Source organism: Quercus robur, chromosome 9, assembly GCF_932294415.1.
Source record: "Quercus robur chromosome 9, dhQueRobu3.1, whole genome shotgun sequence".
Classification (NCBI taxonomy): domain Eukaryota; kingdom Viridiplantae; phylum Streptophyta; class Magnoliopsida; order Fagales; family Fagaceae; genus Quercus; species Quercus robur.
Window position 1 is genome coordinate 51,589,235 of NC_065542.1, and position 26,817 is coordinate 51,616,051.

A 26,817-nucleotide genomic window follows, 5' to 3' on the forward strand; every position below is an offset into this window, starting at 1 on the left:
AAGCCAACCCAAAATAAAGAACAACTAGCTAAATAACTTAAAACTTGGCCAAAAAAGGGGGAAAATTAGTTTTGGGATGGGTAGGAAATGCCCAAAATTTGAAAAATATATCAACTTCAAACCTCATCTTATACGTAGCACCGCACATGTGACTGCAAAAATGAGATGCGATGCAATTATGATTTTGGTTAAACTTTAAACTGCACTACACTACACTGCACCGCACCGCACATGTGACCGCAAAATAAAGTGTTGTGCAGATATGATTTTAACCAAACCACATCGCAAAGTGCGGTGCTAATAATGACCCAAAACCGCACCGCACCGCGAACACCCCTGTATCTAACCGTGCCTATAGGAATAAGACAACATCCACAAATTTGAGAACATAAATTTCATTTCAACCAAAGTATATCTTATTGTACACAAATCTGTTGATAACAAAGATTAAAGAATTTTAATAATCTAACAATTCCTGTCTTGTTTGGTACATGCAAAAAAGTTTACTTGGTAGCATACAAACAAACAGATTGAACATAAGAATCCTTTCCTCTTCACCATTTTTGAGGGTCATATCTCTCTGCAACCTTGAGACAACTTTATGTTAACTTGAGGCATATGACTTGACGGCAACAACGATACAATAGCCCTTTACACAAAAAGTAAACTCATAGACTACAAATATGTGCCAGGCGTGAAGAAATTGGTTCAATGAGGGGCCAAGAAACACAAAAGGCAGGTGTGAACTGCCAATACTCTAGCCAGCACATTGGCTCCACTCATGGTAAACTGAGTCCCAGTCCAAATCCTGGGGAAATAGCTTCCAACATTACTCAAAAATCAAAATACTAAAGGTCAACTCACCTGCTCGCCTATCAAGTCAAGACCAACAATTAAGAAAGTGATCCCTTGAAATAATAGGAAATAGAAGTGAATTCCTTGGGCAGACAACAAGCTTCTCACTGAGGCAGTTAACAAAATGAATGCAAGAGTAAGTTCCTTCCTATACAACCGGTTTCTTCTAGTTTTACCCATTTTTTTAGATGTCTCTAGTTTGCTCAGCTCTTCAAGGCCCGAATCTGAGGATGACCTTAGAAGACCGGTAGTTTCCACTAGGGGATCAGATTCCTTCTCAAATGCAACTAGGTCATTCTCTGATGATCTTCCCAATTTCTTTGTAACTATCCACTCATAAGAACTTCCAAACCGAAACAATCCAGATATCATGGCATTAAATTTGGTCACAGACATGGTGTTCTCAAAAAGAAGGTAAGGAACTATAAATGGGATTGATCGTGGTGCTGGGAGAATATTCAAAATAGACATGATTCCTGGAACATAACAAACAACCCAAGCTGGTAGCTGAGCTTCTGGCAGGAACATGGTCAGGGGGAGAATGATGCAAAAGAGTGTGAACGAATAAAATGGCAGGATGAGCTTCCGTAGGAGGAAGAAAAGAAATATCAAATTGGCTTTCTTGGCAAAACTCACCTGGAACGTCAAAGAAAGTAACATTAGAATGAGATATAAAACATACTTAAAGCTGAAGTACTTAATACCAAACATCAAAGCCACAGAATGATGAGTTAAAAAACTTAATTGAAGTAATGTCTTAGAAGGATACATTTAAATGATTTTGTTTGCACAACTGTGCATCTTTATGTTTGAAAGTCTTAATGGAACTTTCATAGTTTGTTTATCGAAGAGAGTGCAATGATTTGTCAACTTCATAATCCATCTTTCCTCATGACCATTTATCAGGTTTCTTAAACTTTCATCATATTCAATGTCTTGCAAATAACACCATAAATAAATGAAACTTCCATACCTTAGAACGGAGTATGTCAACAAAGCACAAGCGGAGCAACTGCATTGGACCTGAATGCCATCTGTGTTGCTGTTTCTTGTATGCTTCATAGGACTCTGGGAGTTCACAGAGGCACTGCAAGAAGGGGTAAGATCAGAAAAGCATATGATTAATCTTAAAACATGTTAAGAAACCCTGTGAATGGGAATACATTATACCCTAACATCATCCAGATATATGAACTTCCACCCACAAAGATGAGCACGAACAGCAATGTCCATGTCCTCAACAGTTGTCCGTTCCAACCAGCCACCACAGTCTTCAAGGGCTTTAATTCTCCAAACACCAGCAGTTCCATTGAATCCAAAGAAGTTGATAAACATGCCATTGACCTGTTGCTCAACCTCAAAGTGGAATGACAAGTTTATGTTCTGCAACCTTGTAAGCAAGTTCTCATCCTTGTTCACAAATGACCACCTTGTCTGGACTAATGCCAGTTCATCATTCCCCTTCAAAAAAGATCTGAAGTTAGAAAATCAAAACTTAAAGGTCACCAATATCTACTTTATAATCTACAAAATGTTTCCATACTAAACAAAAGCACTCAATAAAGTCAATAGATGGTGAATATTGAGGGTTTGGGGAAAAGGAAGAAACTTGAATAATTACGCTGACATCAATTAGAATAGCCTCATCAAACTACTATTTCCACAACAGAGTTGAAAAAGAGTTTTCAATCGTATTTAACTTTTTTCCCTCTCTATAGGCAATTCAACTCACACACCCATAAGGATTGAACTCATGGTCTCACCCCTCCACCCTTTGTGGGAAAGGAGACACCATTTGGTTCAAAGACAATTGGTGCTATCAATCACATTCATATTTGCATCCAAACACAAATGTCGTATTGATTAAAGGAATCAATCAACTCCAACATCCAAATTCTTGGGAATGTGATCCCTAGAAATCTAAAAAGCTTGGAAATGTTAGCATGGCTGTTTGGTTTGATTAGGAATTCACTAAGATTCCCACGAATGTGAGATCCTCTTATATTGGTTTATTCCTAGGAATCCTATAGGAATTATTGATTTTTCCAAAAATATCTTTGTACATGATAAGCTTGAAATACCTCAATATTTTAATTTTACTCTAAAACATCAATCATCCAGTTCCACTAACATTTTCTTTTGTTTTTTTTTTTTTTTTTTTTTTTTTTTTTTTGGGGGGGGGGGGGGGGGGGTTTGGAACCCATTGAGACACCATAAAGGAAAGAAAGACCCAGAAAAGGGGGAAAAAAAAAAAAAAAGGAAAAAGAGGACGAAATGGAGATTAAAACAAAATTGAAGCAGTAGTGAGCACCACATAGAACAAATGACTAGGGGACGAAAAGGAGATTAAAAGAAAATTGAAGCAGTAGTGAACACTACATAGAAAAATTGACTAGAAAACAAGTATGCAGCTTCCCTTGGCCATAGGGGTTCCTACATCATGGTAGTGATAAAGCAATGAATTGAGCAACAATTGAGAAGATAGGAGAGGGTTTGTGTAAAGAGAGGAAAGTTTTAATTTGGTTAGTTGGAGCTATATTAAATGGGATATTATTGTCATTTTATGAAATAAAAATAAAAATAACATTCCCTAGTCATAGTAATGTGGATACTTACCAGTTCTGAAGGGGATCGACATTCCCAAAGAAGTAAGTTTTAATGGGAATCTGGATATATGTATGTAGGAATCCATAGGAATATCTTGGTATCCTTATGTATGTGCATGACATTTATATTGACAGACAACTATCGACTTCATTTGAGAAGATTGTAAACCACCTAAACAAGTAAACATCTTATTACTCTTGTTTGAAATAAAAACTATATACATGATTTAACAAAGAACCACATCATTCTGCAAAGTTATGAACAACATGCACAGCTGCCAGTCTAAGAAATGTATCTAGACCGAGGTTTCTCCTCTTTCTAACATATTTTGTCTCTTACCATAAAAAAAGAAATTGATTTTAATAGAATCAACTACCAGGCTAGTCCAGGTTGTCCACATCACAAATACTCCTTGACGTTGTTTATGCTGAAATTTGCACGTGTAATAAGTATTTATATATGTATTGTAGACATAAGCATGGATACAACTTGACAATCTAAACAACGGCTATTCTATGTAGTGTGCTTTTATATCATAACAGTAACCATTAAGCATGCTCGATAAATTAGAGTAGATTAAATATATCTTTTAAAGTTACCTTAAAATAAGGAATAGTTTTCTTCAAGAAATCTGGTCCTGGCTGAAAATCTGCATCAAAGATTGCCACAAACTCGTAATCTTTTACATAATCACAGCTCATTGCAGATTTGAGATTTCCTGCCTTATAGCCAGTGCGAATGAGACGGTGTCTATACAATATGCGAACACCCCTTTGTTGCCATTTCTGTACTTCTGCCTTGATAAGTTGTTGGACATCTGATTCATCAGAATCATCAAGAACCTGTACAAGCATTCTCTCCTTTGGCCAGTCCTGGATACAAACTGCTGCAATAGATTGTTGGTAAACCTGTGCAGCACCCAAGGACAGTAGATATTAAGGTTTACTGAGGAAAAAAGGAAAGAAATAATACAAAAAACACTGAAAAACTGAAACAGAACAATATATACATAGATGTGTGTGTGTGTGCAAATAAAAAACCGGCATTGTCAATTCAATGCAAATTTACTATGGATTAAATTAAGAAAAAATTAAAATAAAAATTGAATATTTGTGAACGTAAAACAGCAAACAAACATACAAACACACACAATATAATAATAAATGATTATGATTTTCTACATAAAAATAAATGAGAGCTCCTGTCCATATCCAAGTAGGTACTGAAAATCATACAGAACAATGCACATTCTTCACTCTTCTCTCCCTTTACTCTCTCATATCATGTTCTGTAATTATACCTTGAACTTTATGTTCTTGAAGAAATGTTATAATGTTTTTATTAGTACACAGAAACACACACATAGCCTGTAGGTCTTGAATTCAGGACCCAAATCTTTACCCCATTCTTATAAAGGAGAAAGTGTCATTTGAGTCAACGCTCGTTGACGTTGAGCATACAGCAACAACAACAACCACCAAACCTTAATCCCAAAATTTTGGGGTTAGCTATGGATCTCCAACACACCAGTCAGGCTCGGCCACATTTATTCTTTTCTGCCATTCTCTTTTATACAAAGTTATAATCTCTATTACTTCTTTAATTAACATGTCCTTTTTTACTACTTCTAGTAATGTTAATTTTAGTCTTCCTTTACCTTTTCCATTCCTTGAATCAACTCACTCTTTCTCACCGGTGCATTAATAGCTCTCTTCTAAACTAACCAAACCATCTCTTTTTTTTGATAGATAATAACAGTTTTATTGAAAAAAAAAAAGCACAATGAATTTACGATAGTAAACTCACTGCACTGAAAAGAATACAAACCAATCAAATAGAAAGGCTAACAGAATTAAGGAAATCAAACAAAGAGTGACAATGCGTAAACCCCCAAACCCGGGACCACTCAAACAAAGTCCTGAGTAGCAAAGACTTCACACAGTCTACAAGTCTCTCAGTTTCCTCAAAAGTACGGGCATTGCGCTCCTTCCAAATTAACCACATAATACAAGCTGGAACCATATTCCACACTTTTGAAGTGTGACTCCCCAACCAATTCCACCATGCAGTAAGAAGAGAAACAACATTCTTCGTCATCACCCACTGAACCCCAAACAAACGAAGGACTTCACTCCACAAAGTATAAGCATACTTGCAATGGATCAATAAATGATCCACAATTTCCTCTTCACATCGACAAAGGCAGCACCAAACCATCTCAAGCAACTCTCCCTTATTTTTTCATCAATAGGGGCTGTCCTTATCTTTAAACGAATTTCCTTATTTCAAATCTTAACTTTCCTTATATTCTACCTTTTATCCATCTTAACATTCTTATTCAATTACACTCGTTTAATGAATATGTTACTTCTTAACAGCCCAACATTCAGTACCATTGAGTATAGTTGATCCTTTTTTTTAATAGATAGATAGAGTAGGAGAGGGGAGAGTGGGGTTCAAACCACAAAGGACACCATTATCGCAGGGTATCATTGGAACCCCGAGTATAGTTGGTTTATTTACATTTAGATTGATGATCGCCGAAAGGCTTATGATATGATAAGTCACTACAGTAACAACAAGTCTTAATCCCAAATTTTTTGGGTTCGGCTATAGATCCTTAACAAATTAGTTAAGATCAGCTACATGAATTCTTTTCCTCCTTTCTATTCAATCTGAAGTCATATTCTATGTTACTTCCTTAATTGACAAGTCCCTTTTTATTACTTCTACTAATGTTATTTTGGGTTTTCCTCTACCTTTTTTAATTCCCTTAACTTAAATCAACTTACTCCTTTTTACAGGTGCATTAATCTCTCTCCTCTGAACATAACAACCATCTTAAGCGACCCTTTATCATCTTTTCATCAATAGGAGCTACCCCTATCTTTAAGGGGGTACAAATACAATATGATCTGTCATTGCTAAAAGAAAAATTTTCACCATTTTTGGATAACTATGTCACTGCTAAAAGATTTATTGTTAAATGACTTAAATCTGTTACTATTGGGCAACTTAAGCAGCAACAGAATGAGTCTCTTACATTTACTTTCCAAATATACTCTAACATGTACCATATTTTTATTTTTGTTTACTTATATATTATTTTTCCAATCCTATCATTACTACCTATTATTTCTCCTCAAGGCAGTCAGAAGGGATCCATTAAGATCAATTCAAATTGGACAAAAAATTTTAATTTTCTACCATCTGCATCTTCCCAGTTACAAAATCTACATGCATTCAATCTTTTTAATCAAAGATAAGACAAGAGAAAGCTATCTAAGATAGTTTGGTTATACATGATGAAGACCTCTAAACACAATAGGAGTATTTGGTTCACTTTGGAGACACAAAGGACAAGAGAAACATCAAATAACAGACTGGTAGAGAGCAGTGAGTGAAGACATGAGGACTTCGCAGAAGGCCTGGCCTATACCTTAAGTAGACCAGGATGGAAAAAGAAGACATAGGAGCCAAAACCAAGTTGTATGGACGTGAATTGAGTAGCATCCAACAGTCTTAGACAAAAGATCTCTTAATTATGCATGCTAATCTTGAGTCACTTTAAAAAAGAATATGTGACATCATTTGAGATGGTAGACAAGCTTGGCAGTTGGCGCAGCATACTTACAGTTAACAAGGATACAAAAATGTTGCACTATGCAAGACATGGTACAAACTGAAGGAGACAAGAAGTCAATTGTATAAACCCATTGTCTTTCATCTCTATTTCTCTTGGCCACATGCTTCAACAGAGAAATTGAATGCAATACACCAAAGAGGAAACTATTGTAAAACTCACATGTGGTCTCCATAAGGCTTAGGTAGAATCACAATACTTTTCATTATACATGACTCCCATAAATGTGCCAGCATTATAGCTTATACGCAGTGATGAAATTAATTAAAATCACCTTTTGTTGTTGGTCACAATTTATAAGTGAAGAACTTTTAGTTCCGTTATCTTAGTTCTGCCCCAGGACGTGAAACTGGAATGCTGCTCATCCTACTCGGTCGCAAATAGTAGCTGTTAGTGTACATGAGGCCCAAGCTCATCAGTGGGCCCAAAACTGTACTACTTTACTGCCCTACTTCATACTATCTAAGTTGCACTATTGTGGAGTACCACGTATTGTACTTGAATATTGTTACTATTAAATGGCCTCTCTATATATGAAGACCTCCTCAGTACAGTTGTATACAATTCAATCATATAGAAAATTACATTCTCAAATTTAACATGGTATCAAAGCTAGGTTCCCCATTCTTCATCAACCTCATGGGAATATCCTAATATATGTATCCTAATCTATTCTAACACTAACAAATACAAGAATTTTTTCATAACCATTGAATTTTGATAAATTTTAAGCCAGAATCATATTTAACTTATGTTTTAGCTTACTAGTGCAACAACGTCCACAATTGGCCATACAAGAGTTTAGAATCGAAAAACCAACAACTGGTTCAGCAATGGATCCCCAAATTAATCGATCAAGGTCAGCCACATGTAATATTTTCCAACATCGTATTTTGTTCAAACTCATACACCCTATTACTTCCTTAATTGATATGTCATTTTTCACTACTTCTATTAATATTTTTCGTTCCCTCAACCTAAAACAACTTATGCTTTCTCACTAGTGCTACATTTAAAAGCTCTACATTTAATCCCTCTCCTTTAAACATATTTCACAACTCTCAAGCTATAGGGCCGTGTATAAGTAAATGATCAATAGTCTCCCCATCCCTCTTACACATGCAACACTAATCAATCACAATTACTAAATGCATCCGCAAATTATGCCTACAAACACATTTTGGATAAATTTCAAGCCAAAACCATCATTTCACTTATGCCTTAGCTTAGCGGTCTTTGAAGAGTTCTATTAACATTGTAAGTTTGAAAAATCTCTCAATGCTACTTTTATTGCCTTAATCCCTAAGAAGAATGATGTCTCTAATTTTTGAGATTTCAAACCTATTAGCTTGGTATGGAGTATTTATAAGATCTTGGTTAAGGTTCTGGCAAATCGTTTGAAAGTGGTGTTAGATCAGTTAATATCTAAATCTCAGAATAGCTTTGTGGGAGGTAGAGAAATCCTTGATTCAGTCCTCATAGCCAATGAGTGTGTTGAAAGTCAGGTGAAGAGTAAGATTCTGAGAGTGATTTGTTAACTAGATATTGAGAAAGCTTATGACCATGTGAAGTGGGAGGCTCTTTTATATTTGTTGAAGAGAATGGGCTTTGGGGAGAAATGGTGTAGATGGATTCACATCTACATCTCCACAGTTCAGTTTTTTGTGTTGGTCAATGGGTCTCCAACTGAATTTTTTGGTAGTTCAAGAGGTTTGAGACATGGGGATACGCTATCTCCAATGTTATTTTTGGTCATGATGGAGGTGTTTAGTAGGATGTTGAAGAGAATGGAGGGGCAGGTTACTTCATGGCTTTAGAGCAGATGGTAGGAGAGGTGGAGGGGAATGTGTTTCGCACTTGCTATTTGTGGATGATACTATTCTATTCTGTGATGCAAATGTGGAGCAACTCCTTCATGTTCGTTTGTTACTTCATTGTTTTTAGGCCATGGTAGGATTGAAGCTCAATGTGTCTTAGAGTGAAATGGTTCCTATAAGTGAAGTGAATAATGCGCATGCTTTGGCAGAGATTTTGGGTTGTAGGGTTGGGTCTTTGCCAATGACTTATCTCGGTATGCCGTTGGGGGCATCTCATAAGGCCCCCTCTATTAGGAATCCTAAATTGGAAAAAATAGAACGAAAGTTATTTGGGTGAAAGAAAATGTATTTGTTGACAAGTGGTAGGCTAACTTTGCTTAAGAATACGTTATCTAGCCTTGCTACTTATTTTTTTATCTCTTTTCACCATCCCTACTCATGTGGCTAACAAAATTGAGAAGTTCCAAAGTTATTTTTTGTGGGGTGATTCCAAGACACGCTTGTTGGGTTGGGATAAGGTGTGTATGCCTATTGCCGATGGTGATTTAGGGATTAGGAAACTAACCACTTTCAATAAAGCCTTACTAGGAAAATGGGTTTTGTGCTTCGGGGTGGAGGAGACTCGACTTTCGAGGAGGGTTGTAGCTACTAAATTTGGGGAAGAATTTTTTTTTGGGGGGGGGGGGGGGGGGGGGAGGGAGAGAGGGGGGGGGGACTTCTAAGCTAGGAAGTGGAGTTCACGAGTGTGGCTTGTGGAGAAGTATTCAAATGAGAAACTTTTAGCAAAAACATCCAGTTTAAGGTTAAGGTGGGGAATAGAGTGAAATTTTGGACAGATTGGTGGTATGGGGATCTTCCTCTTCATTTGGCTTTTCTGGTCTAATATAATATTGCTACTAATAGAGTGGTCTCTCTCGACTCTTCTTTGATAAGGCAAGGAGCAGAGGACTTGAGAGATTGGGAGGTTCGTTTTATTAGGGGTCCTTATGATTGGGAGGCAGAGTTGGTGGATGATTTCTTTTGGTTCTTGGCAGCCAATTTACCTTCAAATGATGATGGTGACCATATGAGATGGAAGTTGACAAAGAATGAGGATTTTAATATCCGCTCATTTTATCATAAGTTGCATGGTTCATCTTCCGTTGTTTTTCCTTGAAAAGGTATTTGAAAGATAAGGCACCCCGGTGCATCATGTGTCGTTGTTGTGGGGAGATAGTGGATTATTTGTTGCTACATTGTGGGAAGGCTCATCGTTTGTGGAACTTTGTCTTTGGTACTTTTGGGATTTCGTGGGTTCTCTCAAGATCAGTTGCAGATTTCTTGTTTGGCTGGTGGAATTGGTTGGGGAAGCATTCATCTAGCATTTGGAATTTAGCTCTGTTGTGTTTGATGTGGTGTATTTGGAGGAAACGCAATTGGCGGACTTTTGAGGACTTAGATAGATCCGATGACTAGTTGCTTGCTTTTTTTACTGGTTCCCTTTTGATTGGTCTAGGGCTTAGAAACTCACATCTAGTGAATCTCTCCCTTTGTTTCTTAGCTCTCTATTTCTTTGTAATTAGTTTCTTTTCTCTGTTTGTTGCTTTTTCTTCTCTTTTGCAATTTTTGATATGCTTTTTGCTTCTTTGCATAAAACTCTCTATATCTTTGTAATTAGTTTCTTTTCTCTCTGTTTGTTGCCTTTTCTTTTCTTTTGTAATCTTTGATATGCTTTGTGCTTCTTTGCATTAATTTTTTGAATACACATCTTTCTTATTTATCAAAAAAAAAAAAGGGTCCAAGACCCTCCAAGAGTTCAAAATCACTAAAAATAAAAATTGGGTCGGGTGGCCACATTTAATCTTTTCTAACTCATACACTATTACTTCCTTAATCAACATCTCATTTTTCACTACGTCTATTAATGTTAGTATTTTCAATCTTCCTCTACCTTTTTCCATTCCCTCAACCTCCTGAATCAACTCACTCTCTCTTACCTTACCTTACTGATGCAACATTACTTCTTCTCCTCTAAACATATACTAACCAAAAACACAAAAATTACAATAGAAAAAAAAAAGGGGGGGGGGGATATGAAACCTACATGTTCTTACCTCCCTCTCATTGCACATTGGGATTTGCACCAACACCATGGGATAATACTCCTCCACCGCCCCCACATTCCCCTTCTCCTCATCCGCCGCCGCGTACCGCACCGTCGCCACCGGCTTAAGCTTCCGGAACTTGATCCAAAAACACCCAATCATCAAAACCACACGATCAACCGACTGAATCAAGAACAGCACGATACACACATTCGTCAACGCCTGCAACGGCGGAGCCAAGTAGTTCGCCCGAATCGAGATCCAGCTCGAATACACAAACCCCAGCATTCCCAACACCTCGTCCGACCCAACCGGCGGCCTGAAATGCCATCCTTTGAAGTACGCCGCAAGCTCCAAACACAGCAAGATCAGAACCAGAACCAAAAAAGCCTTGATCAGACGGTACAGACGCGACGATGAGGACGACGAAGACGAAGAAGACGAGATCCGACGGTGGGAGATGCGGAGGAGATAAACGACGCCATTGGCGAGAAAAGCGAAGAAGGAGAAGAGTTGCTGGAACCTCAAGAGGCATAGCCAGTAGAGCTGGCGAGCGCTGCGTGACCGTCCCTTCTCGACCGTCGGATCTGAGGTGGGAGTGGTGACCTGTACGGTGAGGATGTCGTTGTTAGAAGAAGAAGAAGAAGAAGTGTCGAGGAGGAGATCGTGGTTGGTGTTGTTGTTTTTATCTCTTTGCTGGTTCCACCACTCCTGGAACTCGAAATTCTCAGGTCTTGTCATAATTTTTTTTGACAAACCTTAATCTCTTTTGGTTCGGTCTGTCTCGTGTGTTTTGGTTTTTTTGGTTTTCCTTTTTTGTTGCTGAAAGTGAAGAATGGAAATGGTGGTATGTGAGTGTGTGATCCGGAGGAGGAGGAGGATTGGATACTGTTAAGGTCTTAAGCTAAATTTAGACAAAAGTACCACCAATTTTAGCGGGGAGGTTTTTTGCTTTGCCTCTTTATCATTTGAAGTTGTAGGAAGCAGCAAGCAGAGCCGTGTGAATGTGATGTGCATGTGCCTCTTTGGAGTCAAGACACATCAATACTTAAATGGTTTATGTTGTAAACTCTAGAGAATAGACCCATCATCATTTCTAATAGTTTTTTAGTGGTTAGTACTTGGGATGGTTTTTATTTTGATTATTTAATCAAATTTGATTTCACTTTGCCCTTAAAGTTCATTTCTATTATTGATCTGTTAGTTAAACACCAATAGAAAGAAGTTATTTCCTTTGGTTTAAATTTTCTTAACAATCATATTATTCTTAGACATAAACAAAATGACCCTTAATAATTAAAAAAATTAAAATAAAAAACTTAAATTTAAGAGTCCAAATGAAAGTAATCAAGGGTCAAAAGTAGGGGCATTCACGATGCAGTTCAGTGCGGTTTTTTATCATTTTATGCACCACACCTAAATTTTGCAGTTACAAGTACGATGTAGTGCAGTATACAAGGTGCGGTTTGGTTGGTTTTAAGATGGTATATTTTTCAAGATGTCATGGCAAATTTCTAATTTACTATTAATAATAATAATGACAATATGACAATAAATTTTTTAAAAAAAATATAATGTGTGTAACAAATAAAGTAGAACAAATATATACAAGACAAAAAAAAAAATCATTTAAGATTGATAGTAAACTAAAAGTGTCACAAATATATTGTATATACAAAACAAAAAAATAATAATTTTGAACTTTCGATTTTGTGAGATTGAGAGCATGAGATGGAGAAGTGAATGATTTTTTGAACTTTTGATTTTGTATTTAACCAAAACGAAATCATTTTAATATGAAACTGGAATGCACTAACACTAGGCTGATCACTTACTTCATATAATATTAAATTATTATATATATCTAATATAAAAATAAATAAATATATAGGGATGTAGTGCGGTTTTTTACAGTTTTTTTATCATAAAATTGTACTCCACACCACACAATATGGTGAGGTGCAATTACTTTATTTTGCAGGTGATTTTGGTCGGTTTAGATGTTGTCATGCATGCATTTTAAGTGGTTTGAAAAACACCCTAGTCAAAAGTATAATTTTCTCTTTCTAATACTAATCATATTTTTTTTAAGTTTACAAAAACTAGTTTTTTTTTCCCCATTTTTCAAGGCAATTTTACTATTTTAACCTCTTTAAACATTTTCTCTTCTTCTTTTTTTTTGGGTTGAAAAAGGCCGATATATAAAATTAAATGAAATAGAAATAAGTTAATTACATATATTGGCTACCTTATGTTGAAAACAATTTTTTTCGCACCAAATGGCATTATTTCATTGGTGACTCATGCCACATCAACATTATTATAGATATTTGGATAAATATCTTTCAAAACACAAAAGAGCCCATATTTTATTCATCTACATGAATTTGGCTCAAATGGCCTACAAGATCTTCACTTATAAGGTGGGTTCATGGTCCATAGTCCTTCTTCATCAATTGGGCTCATGACCCACAACATCATCAACATCACTATATGGATCAAGCTCGATCAAAGATTGAAGAATTATGATCCATATTATCTCTCTTATACTTATGGAAACAACTTCTCCAACAAAAACTTATATTTACACAAAATGAAACTTATGGTCATATGCCCATGGCAAATTATCTTATATTTTTGGGCTCATGATCCAAGCTCATGAGTCTCATTGAGGAAACTTTGGGAGTTGTGATTTTGAAGGGCCAAAAAGTATGTTCCGTAAATCTCCACAATCTATATTTGATAAAAGAAGCCTGTTACTTGACATGTCTTCTCCAACTCCCTGAAGTTTGACAAGACAATTTGTAGTAAATAACATTTGGTAAGCATTCTATATTACATAACACTTAAAATGATAAAACTTCTCAATACTCTTTACCTAAAACTTAATGTTCATTATATGGTACAAATTTTGAAATCTAGCCATATTATTTCATATAAACTATATTATAATTTTCAACTAAATCTAGCCCAAACTCATGGCTAAACCTTATTGGCTATCTCTAATTTCCATATATAAGAAATATGTTTAATATCTAAGCCAGCTACTGTAATCAACATTAAATGCAAGATCAGCCCAAGTATTCCCTTCTAACTACCTAATTTCAGCTTTAAATACTCTTATTGTTCTCCAAGATTTTGTCACAATGTAAAAATATTAGGATTTGGCTTATCTCCAGTACTTTTTTAACTGGAGATCTCCTTTTGTTTTAAATACACAATAGCAAATGGTAGTAAGTTTTAATCTCCACATTTTATTTAGTTAGTGGGTGATGTAGCAGTTTTTCAATAAAACAAAAGGAGATTCTAGTTAAAAAAGTATTTGAGGTAGGCCAAACCCAAAAGACTGTCACTATATCTCTAAAACTTCATTAAATATCAACCAATTAGTTTATTACTTACTAAAATTACATTGTAATGAAACCATGGACTAAAAATATAATTTCCAAAACATAGAACTTAGCTAACAAAGCACTAGTAATGTTCAGCACCTGACACATGTCCTAAAGTGGCATTATCAACCATTAATGCTCAATCCCAATAACTAGATGCTATACCCAAAATAGCAAGACATCCTCAAAAGGGATTTTACCATTTTAATCCAAAATCCTAGTAGCCAACTGCCCTTCCAAAAATAGCAAAATTGCATAAAAAAAGATCTTACCATTTCAAGCCAAATCAATGAAAAATATGCTGAATATTTTGTCACTAGCATGACATCAGCAAGTTAATCTCATCTACTTCAGCTCCAGGCAACAACTATCTTAAAACAGCTTCCTTCTAAAAAAAAAAAAAAAAATCTTAAAACAGCTATGATAGAACAGCTATTCCAGTAACCTTAAATTTTAGAATTTCCTCTTTTGGATAAAAACTAAAACTCACTAAAGAAATTACCCTTTTTTGGCTAAAAAACCTTTCCAAATTTTCCTTATTTTCTGATTTTGCCTTCAACTAATTCCATTTTAGTTTCATACTTGGTTCCATTTAAAGAGGACCTAGCTAAGCCTTAAACATATACTCTTTTCCTACACTGTATACATACATTCTACAACTCTTCTAAAGAATCTAAATACCCCATTCTCTCATCTTCTATCTTTCGGAAATTTTACTATTTTGCTGCCCATAAACACATTTCCATGCACTTTTTTTTTTGCTGGAGTAAAGAATGTGGAATGATGTGAGTGTTTGATCCGTAGAAGGAGGAAGAAGCTAATTTTAGGGTCTTAAGCTAAATTTAGACAAGTACACCAATTTTAGCGGGGAGTTTTTTGCTTTGCCTTTGTCTTTGCTTGCAGCTCTATTATATATATGTTTTGTTTATCTTATCATTTGTAGTTGTAGGAAGCAGGTCATGTGAATGTAATGTGCATATGCCTCTTTACTCTTTAGACACGTCAATACTTCAGTGGTTTATGGAGTAAACTCTAGAGTGTAGACCCATCATTTCTAATAGATTAAATTTCATTTTTGATCCTTAGTACTTGAGAATTTTTCATTTAAGTCCATCAAATTTGATTCCATTTTCAAAGTGGTCCTTTCGTACATTTCTATTATTATTTTTTTTTTTTTTGATAGGAAATACTCGCACTTTATTGAAGAAGAAGCAAATTACAATTTGTCCTCATTACATGCATGATCTATTAAGCTAGGGCACTCCTCTAGCCATGCAATGTAGTCCTCAACATGTTGGGCATGTTGGGCCAATAGATGGGCAGGGACATTTCCCTGCCTTTTGATATGTGACACCTTCCACTGCCTAAAGTGTGAAGCGTGATCCAAAAATCCTGTGAGTACGTTGACCACTGAGGAGGGAGGGGAGACTAGTCCCTGTAATGCATTGCAGACCATCAACGAATCCCCTTCGAATTCTGCTTCTCTGATCCCCACCTCCCTAGCAAAGATGACTCTCATTTCCCATGCTTTTGCTTCTGCTTCTATTGCTCCTAATGGGAACTTCCACCTTTTGCTGAGGGCTGCAATCACTTCACCTTCACAGTCCTGAATAACAACTCCAGCTCCAGCTTGCTTTCTTTTTGTGAAGACCGCACCATGAATGTTGACTTTGTAGAGTCCGTGACTTGGAGGTTGCCATGAGACCGTGGCAGTGGTTACCCTCAGATGCTCTGTTTTGGCTTCATTGGCGCTTTGATATTCCGCCACCAAGTTCATGGCATTTCTCAGGATTGTCCGACCTGCCTTACCTTTTCCGCCCATCCGGAGATCATTTCTATTCTTCCAAATGCCCCAGCAAACCGTAGTGACCTGCTCCAACAACCCAGGCCGAAGGTGCTCATTCCTCTGCAAACCCCCAAGCACGTCAATGAACTTCCAATTTGCCGAGATTTCAAAAGGCAAAACAAATTTGCTGTTACGCCAGACTTCCTTGGCATGGTCACAGAGCCACAGTAAATGACAGATGGATTCTTCTTCTTTCCCACACAATTCACAAACCCCGTTTTCTGTAATTTTCCTCTTCGCCAGATTTTGTTTCGAAGCAAGGATGTCTCGGCTTGCTTTCCAGGCAAAAAATTTGATTTTCTGAGGGATGTTTAAAGACCAGATAGACTTCCATAACCTTCTTCTGGCTGCCCCGTTTGAGCAGTCAGCCATGGCTGTTTGCTTTTGCTCCTCTAGCGCCAATATGTAAGCACTTTTGACAGAGAATTTTCCGCTCCGGTTTTCAGCCCAGATTACTCTGTCCCTGTTGTTCGTTGTGCTGAGGGGAATGCTCAGAATTTCATCTCTATCCTCGGGAAGGAACCATTGCTCAACCTTGACTCTATCCCACTCCTTTGTGTCTCTGTTTATGAGCTCACAGACCAGAGCATCTTTAACAGAGGGCCTTTCTGGTGTAGTTACCTTGTAGGTACTCGGCCTTGGGATCCATTTGTCACCCCACACCCTTATTTCATTTCCCATTCCTACTTGCCACCTCATGCCTCTTCGAATTACTCCCTGAGCTGCCATTATGCTTCGCCATGCATACGACGGATTCCGGCCAATAGTCGCCTCCCTGAAATTACAGTGCGGGAAGTATTTGGCTTTGTAAACCCTGCTAAAAAGGGATGTGGAATTAGTTGCAACCGCCACCCCTGTTTGGCCAAGAGAGCCAGATTAAAGCTCCGTAGGTCTCGAAAACCCATACCACCCCGATCCTTCGGCATACACATTTTGTCCCAGCTCAGCCATGCTAGTTTCTTCTCGCTCTTAACTTGACCCCACCAAAATTGTCTGATCATTCCTGTCAACTCCTCACACAGCTTCTTAGGCAGCAAAAAACAATTCATCGTGTATGAGGGCACGGCTTGGGCCACCGCCTTTATTAGAATTTCCTTCCCAGCTTGTGTTAAAAGCTTTTCCTTCCATCCTGAGACTTTGTTGGCTACTCTTTGTTTGAGTTGGGCAAAGGTATTGTTTTTTGACCTCCCCACGAGAGATGGCAGCCCGAGGTAAGCTTCATGGGGCTTGATCACTTGGGCACCAAACATGATTTTTACCTTCTCTTTTGTTGCATTGTTTGTGTTGGGGCTGAAGTACAAGGAGGTTTTGTTGCTGTTTAATTGTTGCCCTGAGGAGAGTTCATAGACTTTGAGGATCCGTTGGATTTCTGTGGCTTCGTTCACTGTTGCTCTTCCAAAGATTAGGCTGTCGTCGGCGAAAAAAAGGTGGGACACCCTAGGACCCCGGGCAGAGGCAGCCACACCTTTTATGGCATTTCTTTGGGTGGCCTGATGCAGTAGGGCAGAAAGGCCTTCGGCGCAAAGGAGGAAAAGGTAGGGCGACAATGGGTCGCCTTGCCTTAGCCCACGGGTTGGGAGGATATGACCACAAGGATTCCCATTGATACGGACAGCATACTTCACCGAGGACACGCAGCGCATCACAATGCTAATCCATTGATCATGGAAACCAAGCTTCCGCATAATAAGTTGTAGACAATCCCATTCGACGCGGTCGTATGCCTTGCTCATATCCAACTTGACCGCCATCTCCCCACATTTGCCTTTCCTTTTCTTGCTAATGTGATTCATCATTTCATGAGCAACCAACACATTGTCTGTGATGAGGCGTTCAGCCACAAAGGCGCTTTGGTTCTCACCTATGATTTCCTGCAAAACCCGTTTCATCCTATTCGCCACAACTTTGGATGCTATTTTGTAAGCCACATTACACAATGATATTGGTCTATAATCAGTTACTCTCTCAGGATTCTTTGTTTTTGGGATAAGCACAATGTGAGTGTCATGGAATTTTGGGGGAGCAATACCATGGTTTAAGAATTCAAGTGCTGTATTAATAACAATGGACTTAACAGTGGGCCAAAAATGATGATAAAACAGGGGAGGCATACCGTCTGGGCCCGGAGCAGTAAGGGGATGCATTTGCTTGAGCGCCTTCTCCACTTCCCTTGCCTGGAAGTCTTGGATGAGAGAAAAGTTCATTCTCTCGGTGACCTTTGCTTGTATGGCATCTAACAGCTCTCCCGCCACATTTGGTCGTGAGGTAGTAAATAGCTGCTCAAAGTGGCTCACAAAAATCTGCCCAACGAAATCCATATTGTCATGCCACACATTATTTTCATCCATGATCCTGTTTATCATGTTCCTTTGATGCCGGTTTGAGGCCTTGGTATGGAAAAAGGAGGTGTTTTTGTCCCCTGCCTTCAGCCAGTTGTTCCGGCTTCTTTGGTGCCACATTTCTTCTTCAATACCGAGCCACCTGTTCAGTTCCTTTTTTATGTTATGAGTTTCTTCTAGGTCTGTGGCAGCACCCTTCAGATTCTCAAGTGCTTGAAGTTTTCTTTGTAGCTCAGCAACTTGTTTTCCTACATGCCCAAAACTTTGCATGTTCCAAGACTTTAGTGATGCTTGGCACTCCTCAATGCAAACTTCCAAAGGCCACTGAGAGACTTTACACCGACCCCTTTCCCAAGCCTCATGAACCACATCAATTTACATTTCTATTATTGATCTGGAAGTTAAGTACCAATAAAAATAAATTGGTTCTTCTAGTTTAAACTCTCTCTTAATAGTCATATTCATAGACATAGACAAAATGACCCTTAATCAAACACCCTAAATTTAAGAAACCAAATGAAAACAATCGATGGTCAAAAATATAATTTTGTCTTATTGATACTAAGAACATTATTTTTTTTAAATTTACAAAAACTGGTTATTTCGTTTTACAGGGCCATTTGAAAAAAAAAAAATAATATATATATATATATATATATATATGTGTGTGTGTGTGTGTGTTGGGGAGATAACACTTATAGAGGAATTAAGAATTTGGCTGCAAAGTGAGTATCAAAACCAATTTTTTGTGAGTTTACATAATTTTGTCCTATTTTTGTAATCAAAGTTCTTGGCATTTCCGACCTTTGTTTGGCTCAAGTGAAGTACCATTGGAAAGATTGCAATGTTTACTTTCTAAAGATGCTTACTTTATGGCTCCTATGTTCATATTTGGTAAATTTGATGCCTTGAAAGGCAGTGAGAAATTCAATTTTAAGCACAAAAATCTCATTTTGGTATTTTATCAAATTCTTTAATTTTTAAGGGAATTTAAGGCAATCAAGAATAGCAAATTGAAATTCACAATGAGACATTTTCGACAACTCCTTATTTGGGTCAAACCAAGGTTGTTTAGTTTTAATTCAATCGAGTTTAAATTAGAATAAAGTTTTATTACACTGGTCTAAAAAATGACCAAGTGTTGGACACTTTTTTCTTATTTTTTGCGGTATCTTGCTCATTTTAAATTTGACATGGCCCCATTACTTGTCATTTTGAAGGGAATTCAATTACTTACAATATGGGTTCAAATTCATCCCGATCAAACAGTTGGATATTTGGTCAAATTAAGGTCAAACTTGTCATTTATAGGAAAAGTGATTGGAAAATATTTAATTTTGATGCGAAATGATGAATTTTGGTGGTGGAGTGAATTTTTGACTTCTTTTGACCATCAGTCAACTCAATCAAAGTTTGATTATCAAATAGTATTTTAGTTATTTTGAATCTTGACACACAAAATTGGTACATTCGACATCTCATTATGACAAATTACATTGAATTTAGCACTCATTCAATCCTGGGATCATAATTATAATTTTTGCAATTTTTTGACTTAAATTGAAATTTTGACATGCGAGGTGAGGGTGAACAAAAATATTATGTCAACACGTTCTCCACAGCTAATCAATCCAATCTCTCCTAAAGTCATTCTTCAAGCTTTCTCAAGGCTTCATTTGTGGCTTATTCAAGGCATTTTCGTGGCTTCTTCAATTTCGTCTTCAAGACATTCTTCACGGCATTTTCACGGGACATTCTCTAGCTTAAACCAAACTTAAAGCTCCATCCAACTTCCACCTTGAGTTTGAAGGGGGGTGGGGGTGGGGTAATTGGAGATGTTCAAGCCCTAATATTCTAGGCCCAAGTCTTGTACTTGTATTGCAAGTCTGTTAACTAGGGTTTAGCTTGTTATAAATACCCCTAATAGGTTTATTGTAACTTAGGATTTATACTTTACTCATACATCAAGATGTAGTTTTCAAGGGGTTTTCTTTTGTGGACATAGGTCATCAAGTTGAATCACATAATGTGTTATTTCTTTTATGCTTCCACTTTCGCACTCACCTCCGATTTATTTAACATAGCATCAAAGCATCTTTGACTTCATTCAAAAAAAAAAAAAAAAAAAAAAAGACGAAAAGAAAAAGAAATAACACATTATGTGATTCATCAAAATAATTTCATATGAAGAAACAACAATATCACTCAAACACAAAATATTTATTATTAAAATAAATTCCTTTATTATATAGGTAAATTAGCCCAAGTCGAGTAAAGGTATCTCAATGCTACTTAATCATAGATTAAAAAAGGGAAAGCTATGATTTTATAAACTTACTTTTCTTAATTGGTTTGTTTATGAAAAAAAAAATGGTGTGTGTGGGGTACAGAAATTGAATAGGGTAGTATTGTCATGTGTCGTACCGAGGCCAAGAAGGCCAATGTAGTTATGAGGAGACCATACCCTCGGACGGTAGGGTCGGAGGGGCAAGACATGGCCATGTCAATGACACATTAATAGAAGAGGTTACACTATAGAAAAAGAGTTTCAGAGAGGAGGTTAGCTCTGATGTGACTGAAGAGATGGTAACTGCCACCCTATTTAATGCATCCCACCAAACCTCCTAACCGCATTTATGTGGAAAAGACCCCTAAACAGTACTGTTTTAATTGCCGTAACTCACAGAAAATTTGGGAGGGCGTTTGATGGAACAAGCACTCGAGTAGTGGCTTGCATGATCAACAAATTGAGGGCCAAGATCAGCTAAAAGGGGCTATATAATGTAAGAAATCCTTTAGAGAGGGGGGATGGGAAAATCGATAGAAAAAATACTGTAACACAAATAATTGAAATTGTAATAAAGTCCTAGACTAATATATTCAAGAATTACTCTCCTTGGACTTTGTCGAGGAAGAATTTCCTTGCCGAAGGCTTTTTTTTTTTTTTTTTTTTTTTTTCTTGCCCTCTTACCATCCTTGATCCATTGTAAGCAAGGTCCAATCCATTGAAGCCTAGTTTTCAGTCCACTTTCTAAAAATTCATTGTGTTGGGCTCTTTGAGCCTGAGTCCTTCTACCTTTTGGGCTAAAGAACCAAAACTTGCCCTTACAATGTGTATGGGTCAAGTTGGAGAGGTTTTTCAATCCAAGCTAAGTTTGTTGAGTAAATAAATTTCCAACCCAACCCATCACATTTGTAAAAACCAACATAACCTAACCCAAATGGATTGAGTCGATGGGTTGTGTTTACATTTTTTTTTTTTTTTTTGAGAACCCAGATCAAGGACCTGGACAATTTATTGAAATAAAACTAACAAAATCAATGAACGTCAAAACTAACTAAGGGGGCAATGTCTGCTGGCACATCATGAAGCCAAACCTGATCCCCAACTAACTGCTTAGCTTTTTTAGCCAAAGCATCAGCTACCGAGTTACAACCTCGATTAACAAAAATAAATTCTACGAACTGAAAAACTGAAGAAAGCATACGTATATCATCCAAAGTATTGCCAAAAGAAGCAAATGCACCCGCGCCGTGTAGGAGGGCGTTAATGATAACTGCTGAATCGCCTTCAAACACAACTCTGGTAATACCCAGTTCCAGTGCAAACTAGACAGCCTTCAAACATGCTAAGGCTTCAAGATCAGCCACCGAATGGGCCATAGGAATGGACGAGGACAGAGCACCTTCAACTTCACCTGCATTGTTGCGGATAACGACACCAATGCCCGCCTTACTTGGTCGACGAAACACCGCTGCATCGAAATTTATTTTTAAACAATGATGATTCGGAGGACGCCACTGCTGACTGGGAGGAAGACGAATTGGAATTGGCTCTTCTATCTGGGCTTGCAAAAATTCCTGCAAGTAGTTTCCTGCTCTGTTGCATATGCTATCCACAGGCAATGAGGGCCGTCCAAAATGGACAGCATTCCTTCTATTCCAGAGGAACCACGCACTGGTCACGAAGATCTCAGCTCTGAATTCTTCTCCACAGGACAGGAATCCAGCTAGAAGTTCGCTAAAGGATGCAGGCTGTGGCGGTGCAGTTTGACGGATCCACTCCAAGGCCGCCCAAGCTCCTTTGATGGTTTCGCAGCACCATATTGCATGGAGAGAGTCTTCAGGATAGTTTTGGCACTGGGCACAGATCGGACTAGGCACAATGCTGCGTCGGTGAAGATTGACCAGTGTAGGCAGAGCATTGTTGCAAATTCTCCACGCAAAATGCCTTATTTTGTTGGGTACCCGAAGCTGCCAGATACCTTTCCAGAATTTTTTCTGGCTGTCCGGATTAGATGCACCTGCACTAGTAGAGATATCACAAGAAACCAGTAGCTTATAAGCACTACAGGAAGTAAACATACCAGATGGTGTGTGTGCCCAAGTAATGCGATCATCGGGGCGTCGAGAGCTCAATGGAATGCCCAAGATCATGTCGGCTTCATGGGGTAGAAATAGTTGCTGCACAACCTCTGTTTTCCAGGCTACTCTTTCTGGATCAATCAAGGAACTCACTTTCACTTCCGGGGCCATAGAAGGAAGGGGAGAAATGACTGTACCGTGAACACGTCCAGGCAGCCACCTATCCTCCTTAATACGCACTGCCTCCCCTGTCCCAATACGCCAAACCATACCTTTTCGAATTACATCTCTAGCACCAATAATACTTTTCCATGCATAGGAACCGGAACTTGACTCTTTTGCATCTAAAATGGAGCAATCCGGGAAGAACCGTGCCTTAAAAACACGATGACAAAGAGAATCAGTATTATGGATCATTCTCCAGACTTGTTTAGCCAATAAGGCATCATTAAATTTTTCAATCTCTCTAAATCCCAGCCCACCTACTTCTTTGGCTTCACATAATCGTTCCCATTTTACCCAGTGGGTTTTCCGATGCTCTACACTATATCCCCACCAAAATTTGCGGATCACGCTTTCCAGGTCCCTTACAAGGCCCTTCGGAAGTTTAAAGCAACACATGGTGTAAGTCGGGATCGCCTGAATTACTGACTTAATCAGCACTTCCCTGCCCGCCTGAGACAATAATTTTTCTTTCCACCCCTGAAGCTTTTTCCATACCCTTTCTTTGATGTAGATGAAACTTTGTTTTTTTGCCCTACCAACCAAAGCCGGCAAACCCAAATATTTCTCAAATTGACGGATAGAAGGGACACCCAAAATCTGCTGAATCCGAACTTGGACCTCAGAAGGAGTATTGGAACTAAAAAATAAATTAGTTTTCTCCCGGTTAATTTTTTGCCCTGACCCTCTCTCATAAACAGCCAGAATATCAAGAATCTTTTGGCACTCAGCTTCTTTAGCACTACAAAACAGCATGCTATCATCTGCAAAGAACAAATGAGAGATTTTTGGACCATTCCTACAGATGGCCACACCCCTGATATGCCCCTCCATTTCAGCTTTATGCAACAGACTTTGTAAACCCATGGCACACATCAGGAAAAGATAGGGGGATAGAGGATCTCCTTGACGTAGACCACGACTAGGTTTGATATTACCAACAGGCTGACCATTCACCAGAACTGAATAGGTCACAGTGCTAATGCAAGACATAATGAGAGACACAAACCTCTCCCCCAGCCCAAGATGCCGCATAGCCCGCTCCAAAAATTCCCATTCTACCCTGTCATAAGCCTTACTCATATCAAGTTTCAAAGCCATCTGACCTACCTTCCCAATGGTTTTCCTCTTAAGATAGTGAAGAGTTTCAAAGGCCACAAGAACGTTATCTGAAATAAGTCTACCTGATAAAAATGCATTCTGAGTTTTCGGAATAGCACAGGCAAGGAATTTTTTCAAACGATTGACCAAAACCTTAGAAATCAGTTTATAAACCACATTACACAAACTGATAGGGCGAAAATCTGCCACTTTCTTAGGGTGTTTTACTTTTGGGATTAAAGCAATAAAAGTGGAGTTTAACGACTCAGGGACTACACCAGAATTAAGAGCATTAAGCACCACAGAAGTAACATCTCTACCCACAATGTGCCAAAAAGATTTATAAAAGATAGGGGACATACCATCAGGTCCAGGGGCGGTAAGAGGGGCCATTTGATCAAGAGCAAGCTTAACCTCACTAGCTTGGAAGTCACGGCCTAGCAACCCTGCATCCTCCTCAGATATGGCCGAGTGAACACCACCCAAAATTTCCTCAAATCCTGAAGGATTGGATGTAGTAAAGATGTCCCTGAAATAATCCTCAATGATGCCTCCCATTCGGCCCTCATCCTCTCTCCACACCCCATCATTATCCTCCAAACCTGTGATAAAATTTCTCTGATTCCTCTGATTAGTCCGACAATGGAAAAAACGAGAATTGCTATCACCTTCCTTGAGCCAAGCATTCCGAGACCGCTGCTTCCACATGCATTCTTCCCTATTTTTCAGCCTTTGTATTTCTTCCCTCAACATGTAGATTCTCCTAGGGTTAGTTCGATAACTCCCACCTTCTTCTGCCTCCTGCAATTCTTTAAGTTTCTTTTTTAAAGAGTTACGGACATGCCCAAAACAATTTTTGTTCCACACCTTCAAATTATTTTGGCAAGCCGCAATCTTTTTTTGGAATACCCAGACCGATTCAGACACAGCATGTTCACCCCAAGCATCTTTAATCACCGATTCACATGATAGGTCTTTTAACCACATAGCTTCAAAACGGAACGGTTTGCCCCTTCTATAAAATCGCTTATACTCAGAATCTGGCAAAGCAACAAAGGCTTATGATCAGAATGGAAAGCAACTAGATGATGAATACGGGTAGTGGGGAACTGTAAAATCCAATCAATGGTAGCAACCCCTCTGTCCAGCCGAATCCAGGTATTTTGATCACCTGGCCTACGATTACACCAAGTGAAAGGGTATCCATTGAAGCCAAGGTCTTTCAGTCTACAGTAGTCTAAGGCATCCCTAAAACTCTGCATTTGTCTCTCTGGCCTATCCAACCATCCCAATTTCTCATCAGCAAACAAAATCTCATTGAAATCCCCCATACAAACCCAAGGCAAAGTTGAACGGCGGCTCAACTCTCGAAGTAAAGACCAGGAGTTTTCCCGGCTGGCAGTCTCAGGATCTCCATAGAAACCTGTGAAACGCCAGGCGTCATCCGCTCCATGGTTAATAAAAGCATCAATGTGGCGATTTGAAAAAGATTGAACATCCACAACAAGCTCAGATTTCCAATACAATGCAAGACCACCACCTGAATTAATACGAGGAACAATGAAAAGATTAGTAAATTGAATTCGTCTACCAACCCTTTCCAAAATAGGTTTATCAACTTTGGTTTCCATTAAGAATTCGTTTACATATTTTATTTCTTATAAAAAGTTGAACTTTCATTTTAATTAATTATTTTCAAATAAATGATTACAATCCACGTAATACTATTTTTTTTTATAAGTTAAGATCCACATAATATAACTAAATTATATTAAAAGTTTCAAATTCATCTAAACTAATTCTTAAAAAATACCAAATTAAATTAAACTAAAAATTAAAATAATGACAAAAAAGTAAACTTATATATAATATATATTTGTGTATGTGTCGGGTTGGGTGTTGAACAAACTATTAACTCAAACTTAACCCAATTTAAAGCTCAAAATATAATTTCAATCCAACAAAGCTCATCAACCCCCGAAAACCAACCTGAGACATCGGGTTGTGTAGTGATTGGTTAGTACTTTTATCTAGTTGGTGGATTTGATACACACCTTCTACAATCCTATCAAAAAAATGGCCATACACCATTGTTTGGTAAAATATTTAGCAATATACTACTGTTTACAAAATATTTAGCAATCTACCATATTTTTGAAACTCAATTTTGTGAAACTCGAGTTTGTCGTGTAACTCAAGTTCTGGAAATTCGAGTTCTTTGAAAAAATAGTCTTCAAATTTGCCATGCTATTTTTTATGGAACTCAAGTTTCATAAAAAATTTTCCATAAAACTCAGGTTTGTGAAACTCAAATTACACAACAAACTCCAATTAAAAAAAAAAGTAATATATTTCTATTTATTTCACAAATAATGATAGATACTTATATATTTCTCCAAAGAAGTTACTTGGCCATTTCGGCCTTAAAAAAATAATAACAATAAATAAACCGGCTCTTTTCACCAATTTTTTATCCTATCTTTTTTTTTTTTTTTTTTTTGGTTTCCCAACCGGTATCCGAACCCACTGGGCCGACTAATCCGGTT

The 26,817-nt window shown here is 37.8% G+C and overlaps 2 protein-coding genes across 2 annotated transcripts; both read right to left on the bottom strand.

Annotated features, from left to right (window-relative positions):
- Positions 1-379: 379 nt before the first annotated feature.
- LOC126698994 (probable xyloglucan glycosyltransferase 6) lies at positions 380-12,017 on the bottom strand. The gene is made up of 5 exons (XM_050396542.1): positions 11,016-12,017; positions 4,062-4,370; positions 2,026-2,316; positions 1,829-1,942; positions 380-1,491 (listed from the first exon to the last, which is right to left on the bottom strand). Exons 1-5 carry the CDS (start codon positions 11,745-11,747, stop codon positions 856-858), a joined length of 2,082 nt encoding a protein of 693 aa, XP_050252499.1. The 5' UTR covers positions 11,748-12,017; the 3' UTR covers positions 380-855.
- Positions 12,018-22,192: 10,175 nt separating this feature from the next.
- Positions 22,193-25,902, bottom strand: LOC126701178 (uncharacterized). Its single transcript, XM_050399299.1, has 2 exons — positions 25,443-25,902; positions 22,193-25,311 (listed from the first exon to the last, which is right to left on the bottom strand). Exons 1-2 carry the CDS (start codon positions 25,900-25,902, stop codon positions 22,193-22,195), a joined length of 3,579 nt encoding a protein of 1,192 aa, XP_050255256.1.
- Positions 25,903-26,817: the final 915 nt, after the last annotated feature.